The sequence below is a fragment of the Protopterus annectens genome, chromosome 10.part0, assembly GCF_019279795.1.
Source record: "Protopterus annectens isolate FY-2018-M chromosome 10.part0, PAN1.0, whole genome shotgun sequence".
Lineage (NCBI taxonomy): Eukaryota > Metazoa > Chordata > Ceratodontiformes > Protopteridae > Protopterus > Protopterus annectens.
The window spans coordinates 1,138,906,254-1,138,919,146 of NC_056744.1; the positions used below are offsets into that span (position 1 = coordinate 1,138,906,254).

At 43.6% G+C, this 12,893-nt stretch overlaps 1 protein-coding gene across 1 annotated transcript in view; it reads right to left on the reverse strand.

Moving 5' to 3' along the window:
- GIPC2 (GIPC PDZ domain containing family member 2) overlaps positions 1 to 12,893 on the reverse strand; it is a 1,066,976-nt gene that overhangs the window by 58,342 nt on the left and 995,741 nt on the right. Inside the window, exon 5 of the mRNA XM_044085870.1 lies at positions 85 to 166. Within this exon, the coding sequence (XP_043941805.1) occupies positions 85 to 166 (82 nt within the window). The remainder of the gene's footprint in view (positions 1 to 84; positions 167 to 12,893) is intronic.

A 12,893-nucleotide genomic window follows, 5' to 3' on the forward strand; every position in this document is an offset into this window, starting at 1 on the left:
TACAGAATGGTTAACATGTAAACTGACTTATTATCAGTCATTACAGTTTTTCATACAAATAAACAAAATGTGAAAATTTCTTACCTAATTCAGTATCTCTTATACCCATGTAAGTTTCAAGAAGGTCATCAACTTTGCTGATAGCCTTTTCTTCATATTCTGTAGGCTACAAATTTAAAACAAAGAACATTACCTTCAGGAGCATAAAGCTCAAATAAACTTAATTGTGGTTAGTCAGTTTATCTTAGGGTACTTAATGTAGGTGTTACAATAAAAGACAGTAGAGATGATAACTGGATGTCTACATCCCCAGTGTGGATACTTTGCACTTAGTGACTATATTTAATGTAGTGTAGCACAGAGTTGGTTGCAATGAAATAAACTAATAGCCACTTTTGGCTACACCAAGCTAAGAATTAGCACACGGTTTCCCCTACCAAGTAATAGCTGTTACCAATAAAATTAAGCAAGTTAATACATTAAAATAAAAATATTATTTCTGTTTACATGATTACAATAAATCAACAAAAGAAACTTTATTTCTTATTTTTTCTTACTATAATAGGATTGCTTCAGTAGGATTTACACATAAGAGACACAAAAAGTAGCAAATGAAATGGTAGCAGTAGTAGTATCATATGATGCCCCAGTCTGGCTCTGCTCTACAAGCAACAGTCCGCCACTGCAGAAATGCAGGATTGCTGAGGAGAACACAGAACGCAGCATACAAAGCAAAGGAAATCCATCCATGCATTCATTTTCCAATAAGTCAATGTATCCTTTACAGGATCATTAAGGGATATCAGTATCTAACTTAACCTAGCACCCAATGGGTACCAGGCACTAAAACCCATTCTTGGAAAGAGACTCTGGAATAGATTGCCCATACATGTCAAGCAGAGTGCCTCTTTGGCCCTCTTCAAAAGGAACCTTGACGATTGGATGGGAGAAAGGAAATTCACCCCGAGGATCACGTCAGTCACCCTTGCTAGACAGGGGTCCAGGGAAGTAAATAGTGTGGGAAAAAATAGCCAGGGAATTGTTATGGCTAGGCTTGTATAGGCCCTAGGGCTGATAGCCTAGTACCAACATATGAACCTATGAGATGTCATCTATCCCACAATATGCAATGCTACTCACTTGCACACTAAATACACACACCTGAATAATTTGGAAATAATTTTCCCAAAGCAAATATTTTTCCTTCTGTACTAGGAGGTATACAAGGCTTTCTGCATGCACTTTACTATAGCAATATTGAATGATAGAAACGCATTCCTGAATTGTTCTTTACTAACATTAATTTCTGGTGTTACCAAGACAATGTGTTTTAAATATCTTCAATATTAGTAGTTGCCTTATGCACACTGAGAAAAAAGAAGTTATGTACTCACCATAACGTTCCATGTGAGTTGTTTATCTCGCCTTTATTCTCACTGATGGGTTTGGAGCCGATCCTCGGCTCCGACATAGCCTATAGCAAAAGCTCAAGGTTTGCCAGTAGCTCGAGACCAAGCCCCTTATCCCACAATGCACTGCTGGAATTACCTCAGATCTTGTTTGCTGCGAGTATATATACCTTTTTTCTTTTTCTACAAGGAAGCACTTCCCAAAGGGGAAGAAGTAGTATTGAATAACCTGGATGGTACTAGCCTCTAATTCAACTGTCAGCCAGGAGGGGAAAGGAGGGAGAGCCGTGAGAATAAAGGCGAGATAAACAACTCACATGGAACGTTATGGTGAGTACATAACTTCTTTATGTGAAGTTGTTAAATCTTGCCATTTATTCTCACTGATGGGTAGCGTCCCTAGCACCCTCAATCTTGGGTGGCTCATGGAAGTACGTTTTTCAGTACCGTGGAACTAAAGGAAAACCTGTCCCTGGAAGCCTTATCTACTTTGTAATGCATGATAAAGGTATGAGGCTTAGACCAAGTGGCTGCAGCACAAATATTGTCAAGCAGCAATTTAGCTTGAAAGGCAGAAGACGTAGAAACGGCTCTGGTAGAATGAGCCTTAGGTCTGTGTGTCAATGGCATGTTTGCATTCGCATAAACAAAGGATATACAATCTGATAACCATTTAGATAGGGTTGTTTTAGCCACTGAATTACCTTTTCTGGCCTCCGAAAAAGATACGAAAAGTTGATCTGATTTTCTAATATCCTTAGTTCTATCAATATAAAATCTGAGCTGTCTGTGTACATCAAGTTTATGCAGCATGTATTCCAATTTGTTAGAGTAGTTGGGGAAAAAAGAGTGGCAACTCAATGACCTGATTGATATTTGATTCAGAACAGACTTTAGGCAAAAAGGAGGGGTTTGTTCTGAGAGATATTCTATCAGCATGGAAAATCATGTAAGGAGGTATGATAGATGATGCTTGAAGTTCTGACACTCTGCAGGCAAAAGTAATGGCCACTAGAAATATAGTCTACCAGGACAAATATTTGAGATCACAAGAAGATGCTGGTTCGAAGGGGGGAAGAATTATTTGAGACAGCATAAAATTCAAATTCCAGGGAGAATAAGGAATTTTGACAGGAGGTCTCATGTGAAAAATACCTTTAAGAAAAGCCTTAGATAACTTATGGCCCATAACATTTAACCCATCGAATCCAAGGTGGAAATTTGATATGACAGCTAACTGGACTCGAACTGTGGCAGCTGCTGCTCCTTCCTTAAAAATCTTTGTCAAAAATTCTAAAATGGATGACAGAGGAGCTCGGAAAGGGTCGATTTCCTGTATATTGGCCCAAATTGAGAACCTGTTGCACTTACTGCGGTACAGTTTCCTGGTGGATGGCTTGTGAGAAGAGAAAATAATTTGTCTTGCATCATTTGAGAGTGAATGAAGCCTGGCAATTGGAGGAAGTGAATTAGCCAAGCAGTCAGCTTTAGGGACTGCAGTGAAGGATGGAGGTCCCCTGACGGGTGTGTCAGAAGGTCCAGAACTGGGTCCAGGATCCATGGATCCTCCAGCAGATGATGGTGAAGGAAGGGGAACCAAATCTGTCGAGGCCAGTAGGGGGCTATGAGGATAACTGTCCTTCCCAGTGACTTTGCTTTCTGTAAAACCCTTGGTATCAATGGAATAGGTGGGAATGCATGTAGGAGACCCGGGGGCCAATCGAGTATGAGTGCATCTCTTGGGGAATGTCCTGGAGGTGGTATTAGGGCAAAGTAGCTTCTGCATTTGGTATTGATGTGACTGGCAAAGAGGCCGCAGCAAGGCTGGCTCCATTTGCAGAAAATCAAATCCGCAACTCATTGGTTGAGAGACCACTCATGAGGTAACAGTATTGCCCTGCTCAGCTTGTCCGCTATCACGTTGGATTTCCCCGGGATGTGCGTTGCTAACAGAAAATGCTGGGCCGACACAGCCCATTGCCATACCCTGAGGGCTTCTCGACAAAGGGGGTAAGACTTGGTTCTGCCTTACTTGTTCAAGTACCAGACCACTGACATGTTGTCCATCTGAATTGCAATTGTCCCTAGAGGAAGAGAGTCCTGAAAGTACTGCAACACCAGAAGTACCGCTCTCAACTCCAGAACATTGATATGCAGATGTGACTCTTGATCCGTCCATGTGCCTTGGGCAGTCTTTCCCTGAAAATGCCCTCCCACCCTATCAGGGAAGCATCCGTGGTCACAGTGACTACTGGGGGGGGGGGGGACAAAGGGTCTTCCGATTGTGACATGAAGAGACGTCAACCACCACCGAAGGTCTCTCTTGCAAGAATCTGTGATGAGAATCATGTGGTGCATTGGTAGCTTTTGGTAAGACCACTGAGCGAAGATGAGCCACTGAAGGATTCACATATGCATCCCTGCGAGTGGTACAGCCAGGATTGCTGCCGCCATCAAACCTAGTACCTTCAGGACCTCTGCTGCTGTAGCTTTGTTCTTTGACACCGGTGAGTTGACGTGTTGGCGAAGAAGTGAGACTCTTTTGATTGGAAGACGTAGAGTGGTGGTTGAGGTATCTAACTCTGCTCCTATAAAAACGGTATGCTGCGATGGCGATAAGGCAGACTTTTCAAAGTTGACTGTAATGCCTAATTGACGGCAGAGTGTCAGAGTACATTGTGTTGCCTGAGTCAATTAATGCCTGGTGGTAGCGGTGAGGAGCCAATCGTCTAGGTATGGAAACACCTGGAATCCTAGATGCCTCAGGTGAGCCGTGACCACTGCCATGCATTTGGTGAACACTCTGGGGGCTGTAGTGAGATGAAAGGGCAGGGTTCGAAACTGGTAATGATTGGCTCCCAGCCGGAAATGCAGGTGATCCCTGGAGCATCTGTTCATCTTTATGTGATAGTACGTGTCCTTGAGCTCTATGGAGCACATCCAATCGTCTTTCCCTAGGAAGGGAAGAATGGACTGAAGCGTGACCATTCGGAACTTCTCTTTCTTTACAAATTGGTTGAGTCTGCTGAGGTCCAAGATAGGTCTCCAGTCCCCTGTTTTCTTTGGTACCAAAAAGAATCTTGAGTAAGTTCCGAATCCAACTTGGTCTGCTGGGACTGGTTGGATGACTCTTTTTTTCTAGCAATTTGTGGACCTCTACGATTGCTTGTTCCCTGAGACTGGGTGAAACATCTGGGATTCTGTTTACAGGAGTGGGAGTGGAAGAGAACGGTATGAAATATCCTCTGGAAATGATGCTTTGTACCCATGTATCTGACGTTATATGTTTAGCCAGGCTTCTGGGTACAAAGATAAGCGACCCCCAACTGCCTCCAGAGCCGGACAACCTGGCCTCCTTTCAGGAGCGCTGGTAGGTCTGACCAGAGAACTGGCCTCTGTCACCCTGTTGCTGCGGACCCCCTCTGCCACATAGGAGGCGCCTTCTGTTATAACCCCCTTCTCTGCCTCTAGAGGGGGTTTCTCCACGTGTGTCCTGAAAGGCTCCCTGTGCTTTTCAGAACCACATTTTTCCGCCCTTAGGGCCCTTGGGATAGGGCCGAGTAGGGGTAGAAAAATGGACTCCAACGGCAGATAGGGTCTTGCCTTCCTGCTTACACCTGGTTAAAGTTTCCTTTACTTTAGGCCCAAACAGTGATGAGCCATCAAATGGGGTGTTGATAAAGGAATACTTAAAGGGCTCCGCAAAGGAACAGAGATGCATCCAGACTTGTCTCCACAGAGCAATGCCTGAACTAGCGGCTCTACTCGAACCATCAGCTGCATACGATACGAGACGCATGGACGAGTTCACAACCGTGTTTAGGGTAGCGAGCTGTGTGTTAACTTTGCCGGCAACCCCTGCAGCTACCGTACCCTGGAGAGTATCTACTAGCTCTTTCAGGAGGTCTCTTTGTAGTCTCGTGAAATGGGTTAAATAGTTCAGCGATTTCAGAGAAAAAGTCGCTGAACTAAACATGTGTTTCCCATTTCTCTCCATGATCCTAGAATCTCTGTTAGGAGGATGGATAGATGCGGATGTTTCAGACACTTCCTTTTTGGTGGCTGCAGCTACCACCATGGCATCAACAGGCACTCCTTTGGTCAAAAAGGCTTTGTCCACTGGGGCAGAGATGAACTTATTCGGCTTCCGAGAGACAGGTTCCATGGCCTCCAGTGAATCCCATGCCTTACGAGAGATCAGCTCATCATAAGGTGGAGACACACAAGAAGTGGAAGGTTGAGACCCAAAAGGCTTCAAGAGCACTGACTCATCCTCAATAGGGGTTTTGGACTGCCAATCGCCCCTCTGACTCAGGATCTCTAATATCTCCGCAAAGGTGCACAGTCTCTTCCTGGGTACCTCCTCAATGGGGAAATCTGGGGAGGTCATGGAAGAACAGGAGACGCCCTGTGGGGCTACTTGAGGCTCAGGGTCTCTACGCATAGGGAGACCAGTAGACGTAGAAGCAGACACAGGTGCTTGAGGGGAGAAGGAAGCCCGAACTGATGCTGACGATGTCTTAGGAGACAGGACTCTCCTCATGGCATAGAAAGCACCATGGCTCTGACGAGAAGGGGTAGACGGATCCGGAGGGACCGTCCGATCCTCCTGCACAAAAACCATGGGCTCCGAGCCTGAGGTAGGAGCCGAGCTCATCCGAGCCGAAGCCCCGAGAGAAAGAGTCGGCACCAACTAATAGGTCCGACTATCCTCCCTGGACCCGACAGGAGAGTGTCGGCTCCTAGCATCTTCGGTCGGTGCCAAGGACGTCCGAGTAGATGGAACCGATAACACCGGTGTGGGTCTCGGTTCCATAGGTTCGACAACTATTGGTTCGGGCTCCTTCGGCTACGAGAGTCCAGTACGGCTAGGAGTAGTCAAATCCGGTTCAATGGTCTTCGGCTCCGACGAAAGGGTCAGGGCCGACAACAATTTAGCAAGTCCTGGTGCCCGTAGAAGCTTCCACATTAGCCGATCCATATCCATATCTGAGAGGCTGACCAAAGACTTCGAGGAATGCACTGAAGGTGCTGACTGGAGCAGAGGAGATGAGGGAACCTCAGAGACTGGCTCCAAGACTGGGAGCTGGCTCCGTACCAAAGGGACACTCGGTTCCGAAGACTGTGGAACCGATTACCCTGTACCCTTCATTCTTTTTGCCTTCTTAGAAACTTTAAAATCTCCAGAAGATTTAGATGATTTTGAGGAAGTGCTAGCACCTTCCTGGCTACTCAACGCTTCAGAGAAAGTATGCTGCAGCAACCCCCTATCAATAAGTTTTCTGCTTCTCTCTAAGAGTACCCTAGAGGAAAAAGAGTGGCAAATACTGCAAGAGTCTTGGAGGTGTTTAGCCCCCAGACAGTAAACACATTGGACATGCCCGTCAGTGATGGACATTTTCTGTCCATAATCTGGACATTTCTTAAACCCCGATTTGGGATGTGACTTCTCCCTCATCCATGTACAAAGAGTAATCAAAGTTTGAAACAGGCACACCACAGAAAAAACTTGCAGAGGCTAAATACAGGGCTAACTAGGCCCACACTAAAAAAGTACTAATAACAAGAAGAAATTTGTTAAATCTAAATAGGGCTAACAAAAGGCCCAACACTCTAAGAAACTAAGCCAACACAGGGCACTACCTAATACAACCTAACCTACGTATAACTACAGTATTTTAAAGTGAAACATACACACACTAGGTAGAGAATTATATATATAAAAAGAAGGAGAAAGAAATTTTTAAACTTGCGATTTAAGCAAAATATGGTCCGAGCTGACTGGATCACCAAGATCTCTTGCCGCGGCAAACTAGATCTGAGGTAACTCCAGCAGTGCACTGTGGGATAAGGGGCTTGGTCTCGAGCTACTGGCAAACCTTGAGCTTTTGCTATAGGCCATGTCGGAGCCGAGGATCGGCTCCAAACCCATCAGTGAGAATAAACGGCAAGATTTAACAACTTCACATTAAAGGTTAAGAAGGAGCAAGTGTCTAACCATATTCAACAGATTCCTCCTAAACATCTGCTTTGTAAGTTCTGAAACAAAATGTATTGTACACTGCATTAATTATCAGCCATGACTTAATATTTGGGTACATGTAAAACTGTCACTGCTAGGAAAGTATACCTTGCAGCATAATCTTTTTAAAACAGAACAACCTGATCCAGTCAAAAGATCAAATTAAAAAGTTAAATTGTCTCAGAGTTATAAAGCCAAGAGATCATGTTCTTCATGCAGCAGGCTATAAACAAGAAAAAAAAAAAAGAGTTTGTAAAAAAAATAAATAAATAAATAATAATAATAATAATAAATAAACTTTATGAATCAGAAAGAATAGTACAACAGAATATAAAGTGACATGTTTATCTGTATTGTTAATTATTTGGTAGGTGACCTGTCTTGCAACCACTTTTACTCATAACCAAGTCATAAGACTGAGAAAGAATAAATAATAATAGCACCTAATGTATATACAGACTTTAAAAACACTGGATTTATGTAAGCAGCAAAACAAGCATATGATTGAAGAAGGACTGTTGTGATAGCCAAACGTTCATGAAACAATAGGTAAAACTATCACACAAACATTTTTTTCAAAAGAAAAGTTCAAATAATCTCCGTGGAGTTACTCATATATACCTAGCAGTGTTTAACTTGCTTACGAATATAAATTTAGTATCTGCAAATCATAATTTAAAAGGGTGTCCTCTGCCTCTGTACACATAATGGGGGGAAGGGGAAATTCAACAAAGGCCTGCTTTTAGCCTAATACATCAATACAGAGAGAATGAGAAATGTCTCATTGGTAAGGAAATGTAAAGATCTGTTTACAGAGAAGTTAAGAACTGCATAAACAGAGTGGGTTGTTATCCATGGGCAAAGAAAAACACTGAGCAGTAACACTGCCAGATCAAACTTCAACACAAATTGCTGAAGAACCTAAGTCTTGCACTAATAACATGGAAAAACATTCTTAGTTCTCTATTTTTTTTATGAGAAGCACATACCAGTAAGTTAAAAATAAACACAGCATAGCTCAATAAGTTCACACAGAACAGCATACGAAGAGTGATAGTCTTTGAGAAGTCTTATTCTGAAAGTCATATTTCATAGCACAACAGATAATGACTTTGTGTTTAACTTATTTTTTTGACTAACTGTAAGCAAATTAGAATACTTGCCTAAACATACGTGTGACATACAGATGTCAGATACTAAAAAAGCATTTTTTTATCTTAAAACCAGAAATTATCCTGTTTTTGCACTAGAAATTCACCATACTACTTCCACTTTCATTTTAAAATGGCAGCTAATTTCTAAAACTAATAAAATAAAGAAGTCTATGCTGCATTTCAGCTGTGCTGAAGACATATTCTGTGGAAATGGCAATCTGTTAACAGAAACTTTTGCATACAAACTCTTTGTGGACCACAGAGTACCACTGAGCCAAATGAAAGTTGTATAATTACTCTTTCATACCCAGTATCTGCGAAATGTCACATCTCCAGCAGCCTACTACACACATTCTTAAAATCTTAAGCAGTTTCTGAAAAATCAAGTTAAAACCTTTATGACAAACAAATATAAATATCTTGCCTGGCAAATCAAAAAGAGGATTAAGGCATGTCTGGCACAGCAGAAGATTAATGTGAAAAATTATTGTGTTTTTTTTTGGTACTGAAGAGTCTGATTCACTGAGCTTCCAGTTGTCTACTGTGTAACTCTAAGCGAGTCACTTAAACATACAGAGCTCCTGGGCCACCATTAAAAAAAGGTGACATTTGTGTCCAGTCAACTTATTGGTGAGCAAACAAATGTTAATATAACAGAAATGCTATCCAAAAGGAGCAGTGAGCCATTATCTGACCCTGTGGAACTTGGTGATAAAGCCTTGACTGCACCCCAACATCTCCTGCTAAACTAGTAGCACAGGTGCTATAGGAACAAGAATGGAAAGGATGAGAATGAGTGGATGAAACCAGCTCACTCATCCTGAGGGATGGAATCAATTAAGCTCACAGCACTGGCAACATCTGCAGTGCAGCTACATCATCTGCAGCAAGCAGAATTGCATGTCCATGCTGTATGGCAGTAAGCCATTTAGCCAAGGGGCAGTGCACAGGTTCATAGGTAGGTACTAGGCTATCAGCCCTAGGGCCTATGTAAGCCTAGCCAACAAGGTTCCCTGGCTTTTACCACCCCTGGAACCTATTTACCTGTGCCCCTGTCTAGCAGGGCCACCGATGTGATGCCCGGGGTGAATTTCCTACTGCCCATCCACTCATCAAGATTTTTCTTGAAGAGTGCTAGTAACGAACTCTGCTTGACATAGAGAGGTAGTTTGTTCCACAGTATGGGAAGTCTCGAACAGGAATCTATCCTTTCAGCATGTTCTGCTAATTGTGGTGATGAGGTTTAAGTCCCTAGAGCATGTGGCTCGGAGGGATTGGGACTTCTTTAGGTCTAGCATGTCCAGCAGCTCGGGGTTTGACATAGCTTTGTTTGTTAGGCAGAGATCACCTCCGAGTAAGCGATATGCTGTGGAGTACAGCCGGAGTTTTTTGAGGCAAGTCAGCATAAGGTAACTGTTTGAGTCCCATAATCCTCTTTGTGAGGTATTTTTGTGGCCTTTCTAGCTGCTGCAGATGCCTTGTAAGGTACATACCAAATGGGAAGTTGTACTCTATAATGGATCTGATGAGAGCTGAGTAGAGGGGGACAATGACTTCTTTTTTTCCTGGATGAGAACCCTTTCATGATGAGGTGTGCTACGTAAAAGGATTTCCTGACTATTGTGGTGATGTGATTATCAAAGGAGAGGCTACTGTCCACTAGAGTCCAGAGGTCTCTTATCACGCCTTCAGTGTTATATGGTAGCCAAAGGGTACAGGGTTTTTACCAAAGTGGATGACAATGCATTTTTTGGTGTTGAACTTGAGGCCATGGCTCTCACACCAGGCATCAGTCTTGGACAGGCCCTTTTGCAGGATGTCCACATCATTTGGGGACTTGACTATGGCATCCAATTTGCAGTCATCTGCGAACTTTGTCAGCCAGAGGCCCTCTATATTGGCCTGTACTTCAGAGAAGTAGATCCCAAACAGGAGGGGCCCCAAGACTGAATCCTGTGGTACTCCACTTGTCACAGGTTTGGAGTCAGATTTGGAGTCTGCAATTTTTACAGTGTGGGTTCTGTCTGTGAGCCATTTGGTGACCCATCTTGTGACATACGGGTTTATACCCAGCTTGGTGAGTTTATTTATGATACCAGAATGGGGGATGGTGTTGAAAGCCTTGGCGAGGTCGAGATAGGCTGTGTGGACTGCCTTACCCTCATCCATGGCTTTGGTGACTGTTTCAAAGAAGTTGACCAGGTTCAGGAGACATGATCTGTCCTTCACAAATCTGAACTGGGTGGGGTCCAGAGTTTGGAGGTTACCAATATCCTTGTTTATGAGTTCCATGATAATATGCTCCATGACCTTGCAGACCAGGCTCATCAGGCTAATAGGACGACAGTTCCCAGAGTCCATAGTGGCTCCCTCTTTGTGGAGTGGTACAACTGTTGCCGTATGCCATTCAGTGTGAACAAAGCCTGTCGAGAGGCTATGACTGAACATTGGTGCTTAGGTGGGTGGGCTAGTTCATTCAGAAGCTCATGTAGAACGCAGCCAGGGATATTGTCTGGTCCCATGGATGCTGTGTTCTTGGCTTTTGATAGAACAGTTTTCAACTGTTCAGTTGTGATTGCAGGGACACTGCAATCTTCTGGTATGTATATGGGCCCTTTAGGAGGTGAGGGGGAGTAAAGTTGGCGCTGAACCTATCAGCCAGGATGTTGGTGATATCAGTTGGTTCTGTGAATTTTGTTCCATTGTGCTGTAGCTCAGAGCAAATCTGGGTGTTGCCATTGAGATTCTTGACATAGCTATAAAATGCTTTGTGGTTGTCCTTTGAGCCAATGGCAATCTTATTTTCATAGTTCGCTTTGGAGGATTTTATGAGAGATCTCAGCTTTTTGCTGAGGCTGACCAGGGAGCTCCTCCACTCGTGGGATTTTATTCTCTTTTTCAACAGTTTCTTCCTTCTGTTGTAGAGTTTGTTAATAGCAGAGGACCACCAGATTGGTTTCCATTTTTCAGAAGACTGCATCTTGGTTCTATTAGGGATGGCATAATCCATGCACCCGAGTAAGGTGCTTATACAGTGCATTTGTATAAGATTCGGCAGTGGTAACTGTATTGTCCATCTGCATGCATGTTGTGAAATTGGCCACTTTTGCCTTAAGTAGCACGAAGTTGGCTTTGGAGAAGTTTTTTACAGTGGTTTCCTTAGTGGGGGTGGGGGTGGGATGTGGATATCTAGGGTGATTAGTTTATGGTCAGATCTGATCAACGAGCAGCTGACTTCAGGTGTGGAGCACCTGTCACTCATGTTGATAAGTACTAAGTTTAGGATATTTTTGCCCTGGTAGGGGTGTGGTCAAGTTGATCCAGGGCATTGGAGTTTACGAATTCTAGGAAGCACTGAGGAAAGGAGTTAGTACAAGAGTAATTTTCCCAGTTAATGGTAGGGTAGTTGAAATCTCCCAAGATTAGGGTGTTTGGTTGGACCCTGATATTCTCTATTATATCAAGAAAAGAGGAGTGGGAATCCTGGGGCATGGTGGGGGATCTGTAACAAGCTACAATATGGATTGTAGTTTTGCACAGAATTAGTTGCACTTGTATAATTTCGGATGAATTATGCTGGGCAACTAGCCTGGAGGTGTGGTTGTCCTTAATAAATATGGACACACCTCTACCCTTGGTGTTCCGGTACTGGTTCGATGGCCAAAAGGTATGGTATGAGTTATATCCTGGTAATGCAGGGGTGCTCTCTGGAGCCTTGAACCAGGTTTCAGTCACTGCACAGATATCGATATTCTCCATTTTAAGGAGTGCCTCGAGTGAGTGCATTTTGAGGTTTAGACTTCTATCATTGAGTAGCATTACCCTCAGTTTTTGCTTGCCTGTATCAGTTACAGTGGTGGTTTTGTTTTTTGAGCTTTGCCTAAAAAAGGCACTACAGGGGTGGCAAGAGCCTTAGCCAGTATCCACAATCCCAGGAGCAACATGTGCAGGCCATCTCTGGCAAAGCATCATGGCCTGTCAGCCATGTCGTTCCAGGCAGACAAATACTGAATCCCCTTTGAATGACACCCGAAGTTTAGCCAATTGTTGAAGTCAATCATTTTGTCCTTGTATTGCGGTATCATTCTGGGCGAAGGTAGGATGCTACTCAGGGCTACGGTCATACCTGCCTGGATTACAAGATCAGTGTCTCTTTTCATGTAATCCAGGGAGGTTAAGTGGCGGATCCTGGAACCCGACAGGCAGCTAACAGTAACCTTCTCCTTGTCTATTCTGATGAGTGGAACATCACTGTGCCTGACTATAGAGTCGCCTATGACCAAAGTGTTTGGTACATAGTTTTGCCTT